General features: G+C 38.2%; 1 protein-coding gene across 12 annotated transcripts in view; it reads right to left on the bottom strand.

Moving 5' to 3' along the window:
* UTRN (utrophin) overlaps window positions 1–19,543 on the bottom strand; it is a 555,367-nt gene that overhangs the window by 314,259 nt on the left and 221,565 nt on the right. For all 12 annotated transcript variants that reach the window (XM_061428217.1, XM_061428218.1, XM_061428216.1 and 9 more), the window contains 4 exons: window positions 17,735–17,896; window positions 17,172–17,309; window positions 9,731–9,919; window positions 8,670–8,842 (listed from right to left, as the gene is read on the bottom strand). In XM_061428217.1, the coding sequence (XP_061284201.1) occupies window positions 8,670–8,842; window positions 9,731–9,919; window positions 17,172–17,309; window positions 17,735–17,896 (662 nt within the window). The remainder of the gene's footprint in view (window positions 1–8,669; window positions 8,843–9,730; window positions 9,920–17,171; window positions 17,310–17,734; window positions 17,897–19,543) is intronic.

The raw sequence follows: 19,543 nt of genomic DNA, 5'->3' as shown, positions 1-19,543 counted from the left end.
TACAAAATAGTCTGTAATAAAAAGGTAATAATAATATTTTAAAAAGCAATAAAATGGTCCCTAACATTGCTAACTGCTAAATAATGTTTATGTTTCCTTCTTCCATGAAAATCATTTTGAAAATTCAGTTAATATTTGCTGAGTGCCCACAAGGAAACAACATTCTATTGGGCATGTCAAAAATAAGAGCACTTCAAACAAAACATGATGAGAAGATATTAAGATAATCTTCACTATGATTTGTAAAAACATAGCAAACATAAATTCTGACTTCTGAGATGGTGCAGTGTGAATAGAAAATATTGCTAGAAAGGCTGTTCCAAAGATCTAAAGACTGAGAATAGAAATGTTAAACTTAGTAAAGATAATTACCATCAAAACAGAACATAAATTCCAAATAAATCTAAGCATCATACTTGCGGATTTTATATTTAAAAAAAAAATGACAGAGAGATCCATGTTCAGATGGGATACAAAGAACTATCTCATACTCTCTAATCCAGCCAGCTTATATGGGAGGCAGCAGGGAATTGTGAAGGACTATGGGCTTCCAGAAACTCACAGGACTCAAAGTATAAGTCTTACCCCATCTATGGTTTGTATTTGAAACAGAAGCATGTAAGTTTACTGTCTCTAATATTCCAACTTGATATATTCCCTCCCAAACACATCTTATTGCAAAGGAGGCATAAAGGAGTTCTCAAAGAAAGATATCTGATTATTTTCAAGGTATTTATCTTTTGCCACAGACCAATAATACTAAAAAAAAATTCATAGGCAAAACAGCATAGAGACCTCTTGTGGACAAATGGACTTGGTGGTCACCAGCTGTGATTATCACCTATAACTGAAACCAATGTAAGCACAGGGTATTTGCCACTGCCTTGACGTTCTACGAAAAGAACAGAATAGAAAGGAGTACTCAAGTATTGCCTATAACATTAGACATACAGGAAAGGGGGGAAAAATAAACATTTTAGGATAGGTTACCAAGGTTGGAAAAGGAAAGCAAAACAAAAATTAGAGGTATGAATAAGAACGTAAAAACTAATGCATCCAAGTGCTGGGCCAAACCAAATAAGAGAGACAACCTCCCAGCAACTGAAATCTATTAAGCACAGAAAACAAAATAATAAAATAAAAACGTGGTAGAGAAGAACTTTCTAACATAAAAGAACACTGCTCTGTGCTCAATTAAAAAAATATCTAGGAAAAAACTATTTTTATAAGTTAAAATTTATAAGCTAAATTTTTTATAATCACAAAAATGGCATGAATATTGGCAATCAACATAATCCACAACGTCCTTGAAATTCTGCCACATTAGCCAGATGCATATATGCAAATAGGGTAACTGAAAAAAGAAGAAACAAAATCATATATACAACTGATGTGCCATAAGAAAGGCTAAGAAAATAAATTTTATACCCATATACCAAGGTGTACACACACACAAACAAATATACACAGTGCAAAATATGCATAAGTTACTATACATCAATTCTACAAAACGAAGAAAAAAAGGACAAAACTACCAAGTGATAGTCCTAGAGAGAAGAGACTAGAAGACTATTCGCTGAGTCGTGTCCGACTCTTTGCGACCCCGTGGACTGTGGCCCACCAGGCTCCACCATCCATGGGATTCTCCAGGCAAGAATACTGGAGTGGGTTGCCATTTCCTTCTCCAGGGGATCTTTCTGACCCAGGGATAGAACTCAGGTCTCCCACATTGCAGGCAGACGCTTATGTAGATAAATCTTCAAAACCTTACTGAAGACACAGAAAGGATCCAAATGAATGAAAGAATACATTTCAAATTGACCATTTTTTCTAAAATTGATTGAAATGACTAAAATTTTACTGGAAGAATAAATGTAGAAAAAGAGCATGAATTTTAATGTTAGAATAATTAGAGAAAACTTACTGTGATGGATTAAAAAAATTTATAATGCTTTAAAGATGAAAATGCTATGGTATTAGATTAAAATTGATGGTGTGATAAGGCAGAATTAGCAAAATTAAATAAATATAAAGTAGAAATTCCTTTAAGTTTATGATAAAGGAAGTATCACCAACGATAATGGAGAGCTGGATTATTCAGCAAAATGTATAGAAAAAATTGGCTGCTCATTTAAGAAAAATAAAGCAAAATAGAACAGATAAGTGTTTCTTAACTCAGGCTCCACAAAAAACGTCAGCTGGGAAGGGTTCAAGACGTAGATATGCACGGCCTCTACTCTTGCTACTAAAGAGCTGGTGGTGTATACAGACATAGAAAACGGACTTGTGTTTGCCAAGAGGAAGGAGAGATAGTGGAGGGACACATTAAGAGTTTGGGATTAGCAGATGCACATTACTACACACAGAACGGATAATCAACAAGGTCCTACTTTATAAGGAACCATAGTGATCATGGCAAAGAATTTTTCAAAAGAGTTGGTGTATAGAAACACCAAATCTGTTCTGTGAAAAACAGCATGCGTGTTTTGATAGTTCAGTTCAGTTTAGTCGCTCAGTCGTGTCCAACTCTTTGCAACCCCGTGACTGTAGCAGCCCAGGCTTCCCTGTGCATCACCAAATCCCGGAGCTTGCTCAAACTCACGTCCATCGAGTCGGTGATGCCATCGAACCATCTCATCTTCTGTTGTCCCCTTCTCCTCCTCCCTTCAATCTTTCCCAGCACCGGGGTCTTTTCCAAGGAGTCAGTTCTTTGCACCAGGGAGCCAAAGTATTAGAGCTTCAGCTTCAGCATCAGTCCTTCCAATGAATATTCAGTGTTGATTTCCTTTAGGATGAACTGGTTGGATCTCCTTGCAGTCCAAGGGACTCTCAAAAGTCTTCTCCAACACCACAGTTCAAAAGCATCAATTCTTCAGCACTCAGCCTTCTTTATATTCCAACTCTCACATCCATACATGACTACTGGAAAAACCATAGCTTTGACTAGACGGACATTTGTTGGCAAAGTAATGTCTCTGCTTTTTGATATGCTGTGTAGATTGGTCATAAAGGAGGAAGTGTCTTTCAATTTCATGCCAGCAATCACCATTTGCAGTGAATTTTTGAGCCCAAGAAAATAACCTCTCTTACTGTTTCCATTGTTTCCCCATCTATTTGCCATGAACTGATGGGACCAGATGCCATGATCTTAGCTTTCTGAATGTTGAGTTTTACACCAACATTTTCACTCTCCTCTTTCACTTTCATCAAGAGGCTCTTTAGTTCTTCTTTGCTATCTGCCATATGGGTGGTGTCATCTGTGCATTTGAGGTTATTGATATTTCTCCCAGCAATCTTGATTCCACCTTGTGCTTCATCCAGCCTGGCATTTGACATGATGTACTCTGCATATAAGTTAAATAAGAAGAGTACAATATACAGCCCTGACATACTCTGATCTGGAATCAGTCTGCTGTTCCATGTTCAGTTGTAATGTTGTTTCTTGACCTTCATACAGATTTTTCAGGAGGCAGGTAAGGCGATCTGGTATTCCCACCTCTTTAAGAATTTTCCACAGTTTGTTGTGATCCACACAGTCAAAGGCTTTGGCATAGTCGATAAAGCAGAAGAAGATATTTTTCTGGAACTCTCTTGCCTTTTCAGTGATCCAACAGATGTTGGCAATTTGATCTCTGGTTCCTCTGCCTTTTTTAAATCCAGCTTGAACATCTGGAAGTTCTCCATTCATGTACTGTTAAAGTCTGGCTTGGAGAATTTTCAGCATTACTTTGCTAGCGTGTGAGATGAGTGCAATTGTGTGGTAGTTTGAGCATTCTTTGGCATTGCCTTTTTTGGGACTGGAATGAAAACTGACCTTTTCTAGTTCTGTGGCTATTTCTGTGTTTTCCAAATTTGCTGGCATACTGAGTGCAGCACTTTCACAGCATCATCTTTTAGGATTTGAAATAGCTCAACTGGAATTCCATCACCTCCACTAGCTTTGTTCTTAGTGATGCTTCCTGAGGCCCACTTGACTTCACATTCCAGGATGTCTGGCTATAGGTAAGTGATCACACCATCATGATTATCTGGTCATAAAGATCTCTTTTGTATAGTTCTGTGTATTCTTGTCACCTCTTCTTAATATTCTGCTTCTGTTAGGTCTATATTGTTTTTGTCCTTTCTTGTACCCATCTTTGCATGAAATGTTCCCTTGGTATGTCTAATTTTCTTGAAGAGATCTCTAGTCTTTCCCATTCTGTTGTTTTCCTCTATTTCTTTGCATTGATCACTGAGGAAGGCTTTCTTACCTCTCCTTGCTATTCTTTGGCATTTTGCATTCAGATAGGTATATCTTTTCTTTTCTCCTTTGCCTTTCAGTGTTTTTCTTTTCTCAGCTATTTGTAAGGCCTTCTCAGACAACCATTTTGCCTTTTTGCATTTCTTTTTCTTGGGGATGGTCATGATCACTGCCTCCTGTACAGTATCATGAACCTCTGCCCATAGTTCTTCAGGGATTCTGTCTATCAGATCTAATCCCTTGAATCTGTTTGCCACTTCCACTGATTAATAGTAAGGAATTTGATTTAGGTCATACCTGAATGGTCTAGTGGTTTTCCCTACTTTCTTCAATTTAAGGCTGAATTTGGCAATAAGGAGCTCATGATCTGAGCCGCAGTCAGCTCCCGGTCTTGTTTTTGCTGACTGAATAAAGCTTCTCCTTCTTTGGCTGCAAAGAATATAATCAGTCTGATTTTGGTATTAACCATCTGGTGATGTCCATGTGTAGAGTCTTCTCTTGTGTTCTTGGAAGGGGATGTTTGTTATGACCAGTGCATTCTCTTGGCAAAACTCTATAGGCCTTTGCCCTGCTTCATTTTGTACTCCAAGGCCAAACTTGCCTATTACTCCAGGTATCTCTTGACTTTCTACTTTTGCATTCTAGTCCCATATAGTGAAAAGGACATCTTTTTTGGGTGTTAGTTTAAGAAGTTCTTGTAGGTCTTCATAGAACTGTTCAACTTCAGCTTCTTCAGCATTACTGGCTGGGGCATAGACCTGGATTATTGTGATATTGAACCGTTTGCCTCGGAAACGAACACAGATCATTCTGTTGTTTTTGAGATTGCACCCAAGAATTGCATTTCAGACTCTTTTTTCTGACTATGAGGGCTACTCCATTTCTTCTAAGGGATTCTTGCTCACAGCAGTAGATATAATGGTCATCTGAGTTAAATTTGCCCGTTTCAGTCCATTTTAGTTCACTGATTCCTAAAATGTCAGTGTTCACTCTTGCCATCTCCTGTTTGACCACTTCCAGTTTGCCTTGATTCATGGACCTGACATTCCAGGATCCTATGCAATATTGTTCTTTACAGCTCTCCACAAGATGGTGGAGTAGAAGGATATGCACTCATCTTCTTCTGAGAGAACTCCAAAATTACAACTCACTGCTGAACAATCATCAATAGGAGAATGTTGGATCCCACCAAAAAAAGATACCCCACAACCAAGGGTAAAGGAGAAGCCCCAGCAAGATGGTAGGAGGGGCAAAATCATGTTTAGAATCAAACCCCATACCCACCAGAGATTCTTGAAGGGCTCAAACAAAACTTGTGCACACCAGGAGACCCCACAGAGACTGAGCCAGACCTGCCTTTGAGTGTTTGAGTGTCTCCTGTGGAGGTACAGGTCAGCAGTGGCCTGCTGCAGGGGTTGGGGCTCTGGGTGCAGCAGACCTGGGTGTGGCATAAGCCCTCTTGGAGAAGGTCACCATTAATCCCACCAGAGAGCCACCAGAATTTACATAGGACTGGGGAAACAGATTCTTGGAAGGCACAAACAAAATCTTGTGCACACTAGGATCCAGGAAAAAGGAGCAGTGACCTCACAAGAGACTGACCTATACTTGCCCATGAGTGTCCAGGAGTCTCCGGCGGAGGCATAGGTCGGTGGTGGCCTGCTGCAGGGTCGGGGGCACTGAGTGTGGCAGTGTGTGCACTGGACCTTTTGAAGGAGGTTGCCATTATCTTCATTACCTCCACCATAGTTTGGTCTCAGGTCAAACAACAGGGAGGGATCACAGCCTTGACCATCAATAGCAAATTGGATTAAAGATTTACTAAGCGTGGCCCCACCCATCAGAACAAGACCCAGTTTCCCCCACAGTCAGTCTCTCGCATCAGGAAGCTTCCGTAGGCCTCTTATCCTTATCCCTCAGAGGGCAGACAAAATGAAAACCACAATCACAGAAAACTAATCAAACTGATCACATGGACCACAGCCTTGTCTAACTCAATGAAACTATGAGATATGCCATGTAGGGCAACCCAACAAGACAGACCATGGTGAGAGTTCTGACAAAATGTGGTCCACTGGAAAAGGGAATGGCAGACCAATTCTTGCCTCGAGAACCCCATGAACAGTATGAAAAGGCAAAAACATATGACACTGAAAGATGAACTCCCCAGGTCAGTAGGTGCCCAATACACTACTGGAGAAGAGTATAGAAATAACTCCAGAAAGAATGAAGAGATGGAGCCAAAGCAGAAACAATGCCCAGTTGTGGATGTGACTGGTGATGGAAGCTTTGATAGGGATTATATTGAATCTGTAGTTTGCCATGATTAGCACGTACACTTTAACAATATTAACTCTTCCAATCCATGAGCACAATATATCTTTCCATTTATTTGTACATACACTTTAACAATATTAACTTCTAATCCATGAGCACAATATATCTTTCCATTTATTTGTTGTCTTCAGTTTCTTTTATTAGTGTCATATAGTTTCCAGAGTACAAGTCTTTCACCTCCTTGGTTAAATTTATACTTGGGTCTTCTATTCACTTTGATGCATTTGTAAATAGGATTTTTTTCTTAAAGTTCTCTTCCTGAGAGTTTGTTATTAGTGTATAGAAATGCAACAGATTTCTGGATGTTAATTTTGTATCCTGCAACGTTACTATAGTTATTAGTTCTAGTAGTTTTAGATGGAGTTTTTAGAATTTTCCATATATAGTATCAATCTCTTCAGTAAGCAGTGTTGAGGAAACTGGACAGCTACATGTTAAAAAAAAAAGAAACTTGACCATTTTCTCACACTATATTCAAAAGTAAACTCAAAATGGATTAAAGACAAGTATAAGACCTGAAGCCAGCCATAAAGCTCCTAGAAGAAAATATAAGCAATATGCTTTTTGACTTAGGTCTTAGCCGTATTTGGGGGGATGTGTCTCCTCAGACAAGGACCACAAAAGCAAAACCATACAAATGGGACTACGTCAAACTAAAAAGCTCCTGCACAGCAAAGGAAGCTGTCAACAAAATGAAAGGGCAGCCTGCCACCTAAGAAGAAGTTACTTGCAAATGACGTCTGACAAGGGGTTCATACCCAAAACATGTAAAAAACTCACACAACTCAATATCAAAAAATCAAACAATCCAATTAAAAAATGGGCAGAGGCTGAAGAGACATTTCTCCATAGAACATATATGAAAGGCCAACAGGTTCCCTAAAAGATGCCCAACTAGTGTCATTAGGGAAATGCAAATTAAAACCACAGTGATATATCACCTCCCACCTGTTAGAAAGACCATCATCAAAAAGGCAAGAAATAGCAAGTGCTAGTTTGGATGTGGAGAAAAGAGAATCCTTGTCCACTAGTGGTAGGAATGTAAATTTGTACAATCACTAAGGAAAACAGTAAAGAGGATCCTCAAAAAACTAAAAATATAACTACTCTACAATCCAGCAATTTCACCTCTGAGAATACATCCAAAAGATATCTACACCTTCATGTTAGTAATAGCTTTACTTACAATAGCCAAGATATAGAAGCAACTTAAATATCCATCAACACACGAATGGATAAAGAAGGGTGTGTGTGTGTGTATATATATACACAAATATGTATATGTATATGCATATATATATATGCACTTAGCTGTAGAAAGAATGAAACCTTGTCATTAGCAACAACATGGATAAACCAAAAGGGTATATGCTAAGTGAAATAGGTCAGAGAAAGACAAATACTATATGTTTTTACTTATATGTAGAATATAAAAACAAAAGAAACAAATATAACAAAACAGAAAAAGACACACAGATACAGAGAACAAACTAGTTATCACCAGAGGAGAAAAGGGTAAGTGGAATGAGTGACACAGGTAAGGAAGGATTAAGGGGAACAAACTACTGGTATAAAATAAACATGTTACAGAGATTTAACACACAGCACAGGAGATCAGTCCTGGGTGTTCATTGGAAGGACTGATGCTAAAGCTGAAACTCCAATACTTTGGCCACCTCATGCAAAGAGTTGACTCACTGGAAAAGACCCTGATGCTGTGAGGGATTGGGGGCAGGAGGAGAAGGGGACGACAGAGGATAAGATGGCTGGATGGAATCACCAAGTCGATGGACGTGAGTTTGGGTAAACTCTGGGAGTTGGTGATGGACAGGGAGACCTGGTGTGCTGCGATTCATGGGGTTGCAAAGAGTCGGACATGACTGAGTGACTGAACTGAACTGAAATGAACAGGGAATATAGTCTATAATATTGTAATAATTTGTATCTTACATAATATGTAAAAATATTGAATCACCATGTTGTTCACCTGAAACATATAATATTGTAACTCAACTATGCTTCAATAAAAATAAAGTACATATGAATTTACAGGTCTTTTAAACAATTAAATATTATTTTAATTTGCACATACCCTTTACGATCATTGTACATTCTATTAATTCTATCCCATTTTGCATTCAACTGAGTAAGTGTATCCCGAATCTGAATGGCTTCAGGTCCAGAAGCTTCGAGGATAACATCCGGTTGTTTTTCATGAATGACTGCAATCTGCTCTCCGAGTTTGTCCAATTGATCTTTGATATTCTACAAAGATATTTTCATAAATTAACAAAAGCCAGCAAAGAGATATAAGAATGGAATCACAAGAGACTAAAATTTTATATTGAACAAGTTACTTAAAAATAATGAGACATAATTTCTGCTCATCAAAACTGGAAACTTTAAAAAAAAAATAATATCCAGTACAGGCCAATGCATGAGGTATGCTACATAATATTCTAACAGCAGGGAAAAACATCTTGTGATGTTCAAAGTGGCATTTGTACAGGACATAAAAAGCTTTAATAATATTCTGTAAAGGTAATGAAGTGTAAAGGTAATGAAGTGTTTTAAAGCTAGAAATTACATATACTTTCAAACATCTAATAATGCTAATTTAAATGACAAAACTGAGTTACCAGATAAACCTATCAACTCTATCAGCGTTTATTATGACATGATACAAAAATGCAATCAAAATATGAGTCTTGATGATATCAAATAGTTTTTGCAAATTACCTGAAAACTTTCAGACCCCTAATTAACTTACAATCAACATGACATTCCATTTCCAACCACTAGACAATCAAATTGTTCGTTCTAGGTGGTAAGATAAATGCTGACATTTTACATCAAATGACAATCAAGTTTCCAGTACAGGAATATAATTTGTACATGTGTTTGATTTTAAAATATCTCTGATGTTGCCAAAAAAACTGTGTAAATTTAAAAATCGATACCAACTATTAATAAATTAAAATTTTTGACAGCATTTCATTGGCAGTATAGGAAAAGTTTGTTTTTCATACATATTATTGATTCCTTGGCACAAATGTAAAAGGCTAAAGACCATTTAAGTAGGCACAGTGACAAATTCCTTGCTTTATTTCTATGTTAACTGCAGGTATTCAAATGTACTCCCTGGATATTTACCTTCAGAGAATCTTCCTGAAACGAGAATTCTTCATAGACAACAGAGCTTAGCTCTGGAGCATTAAGTGATAATTCAACATCATCCATGGAAAGTAAAACTTTGTTAATTTCAACCAGGTAATCTGTGGGAAGGGGTGGTGATCTAATTCCAGAACCGAGCTGACTTGTTCTCTGTTGAATAGGGACTGCCTGTATAGACATCAATAATAGCAATACACATCTCTTAGAATATCCCCACAATGAACAGCAGTAAATAAAAAACTTTTTTAAAAATCAACATTATTTTGTGGAGAAATTCAATACCATAAACAGAAATTTTAAAACTTGCTTTAATTTTTTAAAAGTTTCCCTGCACTGCTATGGAAACCATTAATAATCTCTCCATAGCCTGCTGTTAAAAGGCTTAAATAAGCTGTTAATGCTTGAAAGGTTTTTCTTTAAGACTTACACCACTAAACTCATTTAGAAAATAGGAAAGCATAACGACTCCTTTCCAAAGTTATTGAAGAAATGAGAATATGCTGCAAATCATGAAATTCTGTATGAAATAAAAATTTTAATACCATTGTTATTATTAATAATAATAATACCATTATTATTACACTCCTTTTTTTTTTTTAATTTCACAATTAGATTAATCACTTCTGGGCCTTGCTGGTGAAAAAGTAAATAAGGGTGAAACATGTATTTGTAACATAAATTGAAAATGCAATGGGACGTTTAATTAAAATAATATCCAGGCAATTCAGTATATAATCTTAATCTTTGAGAACAATAAAACACAATATGAATGCCCTACGTAAGACGATAGGTCCTACCATGCTAAATTCAGACAGGTTCTAACTTAGGTGGACAATTATTTATACTGGTGTAGTATTTTCTGTATCCTCTAATCAGAGCTTTCTAAACAGTAAAGTGCTCTCAGGGATACGCCATTAGTCCCTGGGTTCAAGTCCTTTACTCTTTGACAGCTACTATTTAATAATTGCTGTCTACTGCTTGCCAATGGTCAAAGAGCATCCGACTCATGAATTAGGGTAGTTTCCTTGACACTTTCATCAGATTTCTATATTGAACTTCTGAAAAATGGTCCTCCTCTGAAAACTCAAAGATGACACTGAAAAGGCTTTCCTGGTGGCTCAGTGGTAAAGAATCTGCCTGCCAATGCAGGAAACACGAGTTTGATCCCTAATCCAGGAAAATCCCACATGCTATGGAGCTGCTAAGCTCGAGTGCCACAGCTGCTGAACCTGTGCTCTAAAGCCTGAAGTTGCAACTACTGAGCCCATGTGCCGAAACTACCGAAGCTTGTGCGCTACAGAGCCTGTGCTCTGCAACAAGAGAAACCATTGCAATGAGAAACCCACACACCATAACTAGAGAAAAAGGATGTGCAGCAAAAAAGACCCAGTACTACCCAAAATAAATAAAAAATGAATAAATAATTTTTTTAAAAAGATGACAGTGAAAACGGTCATAACTGAAAATGGTTACAATTCCTAAATGAGACCTAAAACCAAGATTAAAAACAGTGAGTGATTAGGATGGTGTTGACTCTTGCAGTCTGCATTTATCTGTCTCCTACAATCTGATAAACTACGACTTCCACCAGTTGATAGGCAGTCCTGGATAGCCAGGTGAAAAGCAAGTCCACTGATTTCTTAACTGTATCCACAGGTTTGTTTCTACCTGACACTAATATTAATTTTTATTAGACTAACGCCACACATTAAAATTTCACTCAGAAAACATGTCTAGGTATTTACTTGTATGTCTAAGAAGGCAAACTATACATTTTAAGTAAATATAAAAGAAGGCTGAAAAAAAAAATTGTGTATACTCAGGAACCAATTTTAATAAAAAGATGTGAAATATTTCTTAATAATATCTTTTTTCATATTTTAATTTTAAACAGGCCAATTTTTTGGCACATCATAAAAGGAAACTCAGTTGTTCCTCTTCTTAACTTTAAGGAAAAATAAAAAAGATACAAAGAAAGTACTTAACAGGTTGAGTAATCACAGCAAAGGAGTGAAAAAACTGGGACCTGTTCCCCTACTTGGCTACTTAACAGGTTGAGTAATCACAGCAAAGGAGTGAAAAAACTGGGACCTGTTCTCCTACTTGGCTTTTGCATCTATCAACCAGTGTCTTGTTCAGAGAGCCTCTGTTTTTTCAAGACCAAAAATTACTCCAGGCCTCCAGCTATATTTGATCTGTGCTTGTAGGACATTCAACTTGATAGTATTTTCCTCATTAGCATCACTAAACATCCTATGCCAGATTGTCTTTTTCAATCTGCAATGTTGGATGACTGGTGAGAGTCACTTGTATGCCTTAACAACCACTACAAGGCGAGGAATTCTGTGCTGTTTCTTCAGTTATACAACAGATTGTGATTCTGCAAGGTCACATGTATCCGAGTCAAGGTGAACTGGGCAGGTCAGTCGGTATTTTAAACAGAAAGTTCGAAGGGTTTTTCTTTTTTTAGAAAAAAAAAAACTATGTTCGTTAAACACTGTATTCTTCTATTAATGCATACATGTATGTTCAGTCACTTCGGTCATGTCCCACTCTTTGTGACCTCCTGGACTACAGCCCACCAGGACCCTCTGTCCATGGGATACTCCAGGCAAGAATACTGGAGTGGCTTGCCATGTCCCCCTCCAATGGATCTTACCAACCCAGGGATCAAAACCAAGTCTCCTGCATCTTCTGCATCACAGGCAGATTTTTTACCCACTGAGCCACCTGGAAGGCCTTTCTATTAATACTATACACATAATCTAGGATTTCCTGAGTGAGCCTCCGTACCATTGCAGAAGCAGCAAGGCCATTCAAGATTCAAATATAAGCTTATGCTATGCTATGCTCAGTCACTTCAGTTGTGTCCGACTCTGTGTGACCCCATAGACGGCAGCCCACCAGGCTTCCCCCTCCCTGGGATTCTCCAGGCAAGAACACTGGAGTGGGTTGCCATTTCCTTCTCCAATGCATGAAAGTGAAAAGAGAAAGTGAAGTCGCTCAGTCGTGTCCGACTCTTCGCAACCCCATGGACTGCAGCCTACCAGGCTCCTCCGTCCATGGGATTTTCCCAGCAAGAGTACTGGAGAGGGGTGCCATTCCCCAAATAGGTGTTATCCCAAGAGAGAGATCAATCAAAACACCCGAGGAGAAAAATAACATCCTCAAGATCTAACCTAGACTTTACTTCTCGATGTTTTTAAAGAATTCAGCTAGAACACAAAAGTACAGATATATATAAGGTAGTACTAAAATTAGACAATACTACATGATGCACCTCATGCCATACAGCAACCTAAATTCCAGATACGTTAAAATTGATTTTAAATGACATTTTACAAACATTTCCCATGGGCAGAGGGGCCTGGCAGGCTATTGGCCATGGGACCCAAGAATCGAACACACCTTAGCGACTAAACTATTACCACCGTTACCAACACTTTCTAAGTTTTGTTTTTATCAAACCATAGGGAAAACTTGGGGCTTCCCTAGCGGTTCAGACAATAAAGAATCTGCCTGCAATGCAGGAGATCTGGGTTTGATTCCTGGGTCTGAAAGATTCCCTGGAGAAGAGAATGACAACCTATTCCAGTATTCTTGCCTGGAGAATTCCATGGACAGAGGAGCTTGGCAAGCTACAGTCCGTGGGGTTGCAAAGAGATGGACATGACTGAGAACTAACACTAACACACATAGGGAGAACTTGGAACTAAATAGAGTTGAACATTCATCAACTCTCTGGAGGATAAGGACAGCTTTTTTAAAAAAACTCAAAAAGGAAAAACCCAGTCACGTGTGGTTAAACAAAAATTTTAAATGGCTGTATATTAAAAGTAGAATAACTAAAAGATAAAAATCAATAAGATGATACTTTTAAAGCAAATATGACAAGGTTAATAGCTTTAGTTTATTAAGAGCTAGCATATAATTTAAAATAGCAATACCCTATTAAACAAATAAGAAAAGGTAATTCAATATATAATTCAAATAAGAAAATGAGTCCTTTTTTGAGTTATACTCAGAATTTTTTTAAAGCCATCTATATTGCTTTGTAGGAGAAACCATGTGAAAGGCAGTAGATGAAAAGGAAAATGATAGACAGGAACCCCTCTGTGCTCAGGGGAGACTCAGGAGGTCTCTGACCTGAGGAGTTATTTATGTTATAAACATGGACGGAAGAGAAGGAGACACTGAGGATGAGTGTGATCGTGACTGAAAGCTTAATGCCCCTTCCCTGACAAAAACTAAGGACTCTGATTATGATGTGTCAACAGTGTCAGTCTTTATTTTGGGGGGCTCCAAAATCACTGCAGGTGGTGACTGCAGCCATGAAAATAAAAGACGCTTACTCCTTGGAAGGAAAGTTATGACCAACCTAGATAGCATATTCAAAAGCAGAGATATCATTTTGCCAACAAAGGTCCGTCTAGTCAAGGCTATGGTTTTGCCTGTGGTCGTGTATGGATGTGAGTGTTGGACTGTGAAGAAGGCTGAGCGCCAAAGAATTGATGCTTTTGAACTGTGATGTTGGAGAAGACTCTTGAGAGTCCCTTGGGCTGCAAGGAGATCCAACGAGTCCATTCTGAAGGAGATCAGCCCTGGGATTTCTTTGGAAGGAATGATGATGCTAAAGCTGAAACTCCAGTACTTTGGCCACCTCATGTGAAGAGTTGACTCATTGGAAAAGACTCTGATGCTGGGAGGGATTGGGGGCAGGAGGAGAAGGGGACGCCAGAGGATGAGATGGCTGGATGGCATCACTGACTCGATGGACGTGAGTCTGAGTGAACTCTGGGAGTTGGTGATGGACAGGGAGGCCTGGTGTGCTGCGATTCATGGGGTCGCAAAGAGTCGGACATGACTGAGCGACTGAACTGAACTCAACTGAACTGAATGTAGATTTATCAGTTGTAACACACATACGTCTCTGGGGCGGGATGTGGATAAAAGAAGGGGCTGTGTGTGTATTGGGGGTGAGGGGACAGGGTGTATGCAGAAACTCTTTGCTGTGAACCCAAAACTGCTCTTAAAAAAAAAAAAAAAAACAATCAAGAAATTTAATATCCCTTCCCAATAGGCTCTGGTTCCCCACTGCCTGTCACCTCCTTCCATTTTCTCTCTTCACCAATCTCCACCCAATTCTCCTTTCACTCCTTTCCCATTTCTAATCTGAATTCATAAGGAGGTTGAAGTGAAGTGAAGAGAAAGTGTTAGTAGCTCAGTCATGTCCGCCTCTGCGACCCCATGGACTGCAGCCCGCCAAGCTCCTCGCTCCGAGGGATTCTCCAGGCCAGAATACTGGAGTGGGTAGCCATTCCCTTCTCCAAGGGATCTTCCCATCTCAGAGATCAAACCCAGATGTCACTGCAGGCAGATTCTTTACCATCTGAGTCACCAGGGAAGCCCAATAATGAGGTTAGTCCAAATGAAAATTCACTGAGGAGGAAGTGAAAGAATTTTCTCAGCTAAAATCCTCCTCATGCTCCAGGTTTTTGTAGGTGCACACACCACCCAATCCTTTCTAGGCCCTTTCCCCACCTCCTCTCATCCACATAAACTTTTTTAAATCATTTAACCGGGGGTAAAAGATTACCCATAACATGCAGTGGCTCACTGCTCACCTGAAAAAAGAGAAAAGAAAGAAAAGGAAAGAAGACAAGTCCTGTAAACTGGTGGTCCTCAATGCTGACTGTACCTTAGACTCATCTATAAAGTTTTCTTTTTCAAGTCTCCACAACCTGAAAGAATTTGATTTAACTGGTTTGAGGCTTGATTTTATTTAAGCTACTCAAGGGATTCTAATGTTCACAGTTAACAGTTTTAAAAACTATGGATTTGAAGAAGAATATAGGTTCATGTAAGAGGGACAAAAATGCTTTAATATTTTTAAATCATTTTATTTACAATAACTGATATTAGTGAAATCAAAATGAAGCCACCCTGTAATAGTATACATTAGTACATTCAAAAAAGCAAACATATTTATGTATTAAGTCTAAAAATTATCTCTATTTTGGATCATTAATGATTTCTGATTTGGGGCCCAAAGATGAAGTTCCAGAAATTAAAGATACCTTTAAAAGCAACAATTAAAGAAAGAACTATAATATAATCTAAAAGATGTTAGAAATAAAAATAGAAACAAGTCTTAAAAGACAACATATTTTTCAGATAAAATAAGAAGATAAAACTCACACCGGGGAATAACATTAAAATTAGCAAGATTCCAGAGGTACTAAGGCACCAGTTGAAAAAAGGTAGAAAAAACCAGTACAGCTATACTATATGGGGAATGACAGTTAATCACAGAGGTCAAACCACAGCCTCTATATATCATTGCAGTAACAAATCTTACACCTAAATCTTTTTCTGCATTTCACAATATTCCTGAACAAGTTCTTTGGAATAGGAATCGTATAATCAGCCATGACTTGGGGGATGAGGAATAACCCTGAGAAAAATACAGAAAGTGGGCTGGAGCTATGGAAAGCTTGGGGAATAACTAATAGGTAAAAATCACAGGAGTCTGAATTATGGAAGGGATACAGGACTTAGGAAGTTACTTTCCCAGGTTCATAAAACAAGTAACTGGCAGAACTGGATTCAACTGCCAGTTCAGGCCCGTATCTTATTTCATTTGGACATACTGGCTTTAATCCTTCCTCAATGTGGTGTGAGGAACAAAGCCTATGAGGAACAGGAAAGGATTGAGAAGATTTTGAGGTTTCTACCTTGAGAATGGATAGTTTTGAAAAATAACTAAGATAGGGAATAAATTAGGAAACAGGTTCGGGGTAGTGAGAGGGCCAGTTCAACTTGGAACCTGTTACAAGGCAGCAGTATAAACAGACGGGGACATCTTCTCGTAGATTCCAACATCATCAACGAAAACTGGTTCTAGGATTACCTAACAGACCTCTATGGAACACCAGCATATTTACAATGCAGCTGCAAAGATGGCCATTGAAAAGGGAGCTGGTGGTGAATCTTTTTCTAGAATATAAATCACATTTTATCAATGTCACAAATTTAGTTATTTGTAAACTAGAATTTTTTTTAATGTGGTCAAGACCTCCACACATAAAATACAAAACTGAAGGAAGAAGTCACACCCCAAAGGTTTAAAACATTATCAGAAATCCAAAAGGGATGTCCTATAATAAAGTTTTATGTTTCTATTTTCTTAGTGTTGTCTCATCCAAAAATATAAACCTATCTAGCAATACACACTAGAAAGGAGAAGGAAATACCATTGCAATTGGTTTGTTTTGAGACATCATTGATTTGAGGTCTCATTGATTTGATAAATCATTTCTCAAATGATTTCAGGAATCATCTGATTTGCAACATCAAACATCTGAATGGCAAGAGCTGAAAAAGTTACGTAAGTGGAAAAGAATCTCCCCCATGACAATACCTTAGCTTTATTGTATCTTGTGTGCAAAAGTAGTAACTGCAAACGGATCTTTTCTTTTTTAGTATCTTCCATAGGTTGATGCAACATTTGTTCTCCTCTTTGTAGAACTTCCTCAATCTGGGCTCTCTCCTCATCCATCTGAATGTTTGAAAGACATAAATTACTCAAAAGGAAATAGCACAAGGTCAATTACTATCAGTTCCAAGCAGAACCAACCTACAAAGTACAGTATAGTCAACATATGTTTATCTGCATGATACACAAGAAATGTTTGTGTTTTTCTTAAAATATTTCATATATGAAGTTAAAATAGCTCATAAAGACTGCTAGTTTAGAAGTTAAATAGCACTAAGATAACACTATCGTCAGAAAATATGTCCATTTTTTTAAGATATTGTGTAAATCCCATGACAAATCTCACTTTGACACTTTGCAGAAAATCACATTTAAATCTGTTCTACCATGTTTGGCAGATATCTGGGTAAACATCATTAGTGTAAAGATGTGATTAACACAGAAGAAAAGTGACAGCACCATGGTTTTGAAAATCTCCTTGAACGAACCTTTTCATCTTCATCACTGGATTCCAAGTGTTTTTCCATAACCTTTAACATATTATCTATGTCACTTTCTAATTTTTCCAAGTCAGAGAAAGGCACACCAACTTCAAATGCTTCACTGGTGACCAGACACGGATATGATAACGGTTCCTGGCCAATTAGCAACTGTGGAGGGAAAAACGTTCCTTGAAAAGATGGTCTTAACTTGACCTTTCACCATTAATCAGTGTCAAAAAAGAACCAGCATTTATTTGAATTGACTTTAGTTTATTCACTCACACAGCAATAATTTTACCAACTTGGGTGTCTCTGATTACCACGTTCTCCAAACTCCAGGCACAGATGTGAAGTAGTGTGCAAGTGACCCTGACTGCCTAGAGTATGTGAGGGGCATTCTAGGACCACAAACAAACACATCAGGAAACAGTACCATGACGCAGAAGCCAGCCCTGCCTTGGCCACAGAGAGGAAGAAAGACCACCTCCTAATACAGGAACATCACGAAGAATGACTCCCAATTAATGTTCTCCAGTACAGGGCCCCTTGTATTGTGATACCCAAACTTCACAAAAGTATACCTTTCTCAATGTGGTACTTTCAGACAATATCTACATAGAAATAGTTTATATGGACGTGCCTAAAATCAATGTGTGTGCACGCTCAGTCGCTTCAGTTGTGTTTGACTCTTCACCACCCCATGGACTGCAGCCCACCAGGCTCCTTGGTCCATGGGATTCTCCAGGCCAGAATACTGTAGTGGGTTGCCGTGCCCTGTCTCCAGAAGATCTTCCCAACCCAGGGATCGAACCCATGTCACCTAAATCTTCTGCAATGCAGGCAGATTCTTTACCAGTGAGCCACTGGAGAAGTCCAAAATCAATGTAACAACTTTAATAAAATGAAATGCAGGAAAACTGGCAGTGTTGACTGAATATGGGGAAGCTAGCAACCTCTCTGGAAAAATCTATTTACAGCAGTTATATGTACAACTTTCACAACAATTTCAAGGAATTCTACAAAGTGATCCTAAGGGCATATTAAGAGACAAGCAAAAAGACATGCGTAAGAGAATTTTAACAAGACAATATTTATAAAAGCACAATAAAAGTGGAAAACTGACTTAAAAAGCACAACAGATCATATAATTGAATAGCTGTTAAAAACCTTGTCAAAAGAGAATACACAAAACAATATAAAAATTTTGATACTTTAATATCACATACATATATGAATAGAATTACATGCCAAAATGTTAACAGAAATTATTTATGGGAAAAATAATCATTTTCTTCGTACTTTCTTTCAGTCCACCTCCTATGTCTCCTGTATTACTCTTTTACACTTGTAGAAAAATCTCCCACAGACCTGCTGAAAAAACTAAATAAGTAAGCTTAGGTCACAAGGTAAGGAAGGCAAGAATTAAAGCAAGATTTTTGTTTGTTTTCTTTAAGTTGCAAATAATCTAAATATATTCTTAGGCTATGAAAGATAGTTTGGCCTATTATATCAGATATTTTGGGATTCCCTGGTGGCTCAGTGGTAAGAATCTGCCTGCAAATACAGGAGACCCAGGTTTGATTCCTGGGGCAGGATGATCCCCTGTAGAAGGAAATGGTTAACCCATTCTGGTATCCTTGCCTGGGAAATCCCATGGACAGAGCTGCCTGGTGGGCTGTAGTTCATGAGGTTGCAAAGAGTCAGACAGGACTTAGCGACTAAACGACAACATCAGATATTTCAAAACAAAGCAAAGTTAGAGAATATTTGCTGCTGTTCCTGCTGCTAAGTCATGTCAGTCGTGTCCGACTCTGT

This window comes from Bos javanicus, chromosome 9 (genome assembly GCF_032452875.1).
Source record: "Bos javanicus breed banteng chromosome 9, ARS-OSU_banteng_1.0, whole genome shotgun sequence".
Classification (NCBI taxonomy): Eukaryota; Metazoa; Chordata; class Mammalia; order Artiodactyla; family Bovidae; genus Bos; species Bos javanicus.
Note: the sequence above shows the minus strand (reverse complement) of the source record. Positions and strands in the feature narration are given on the sequence as shown.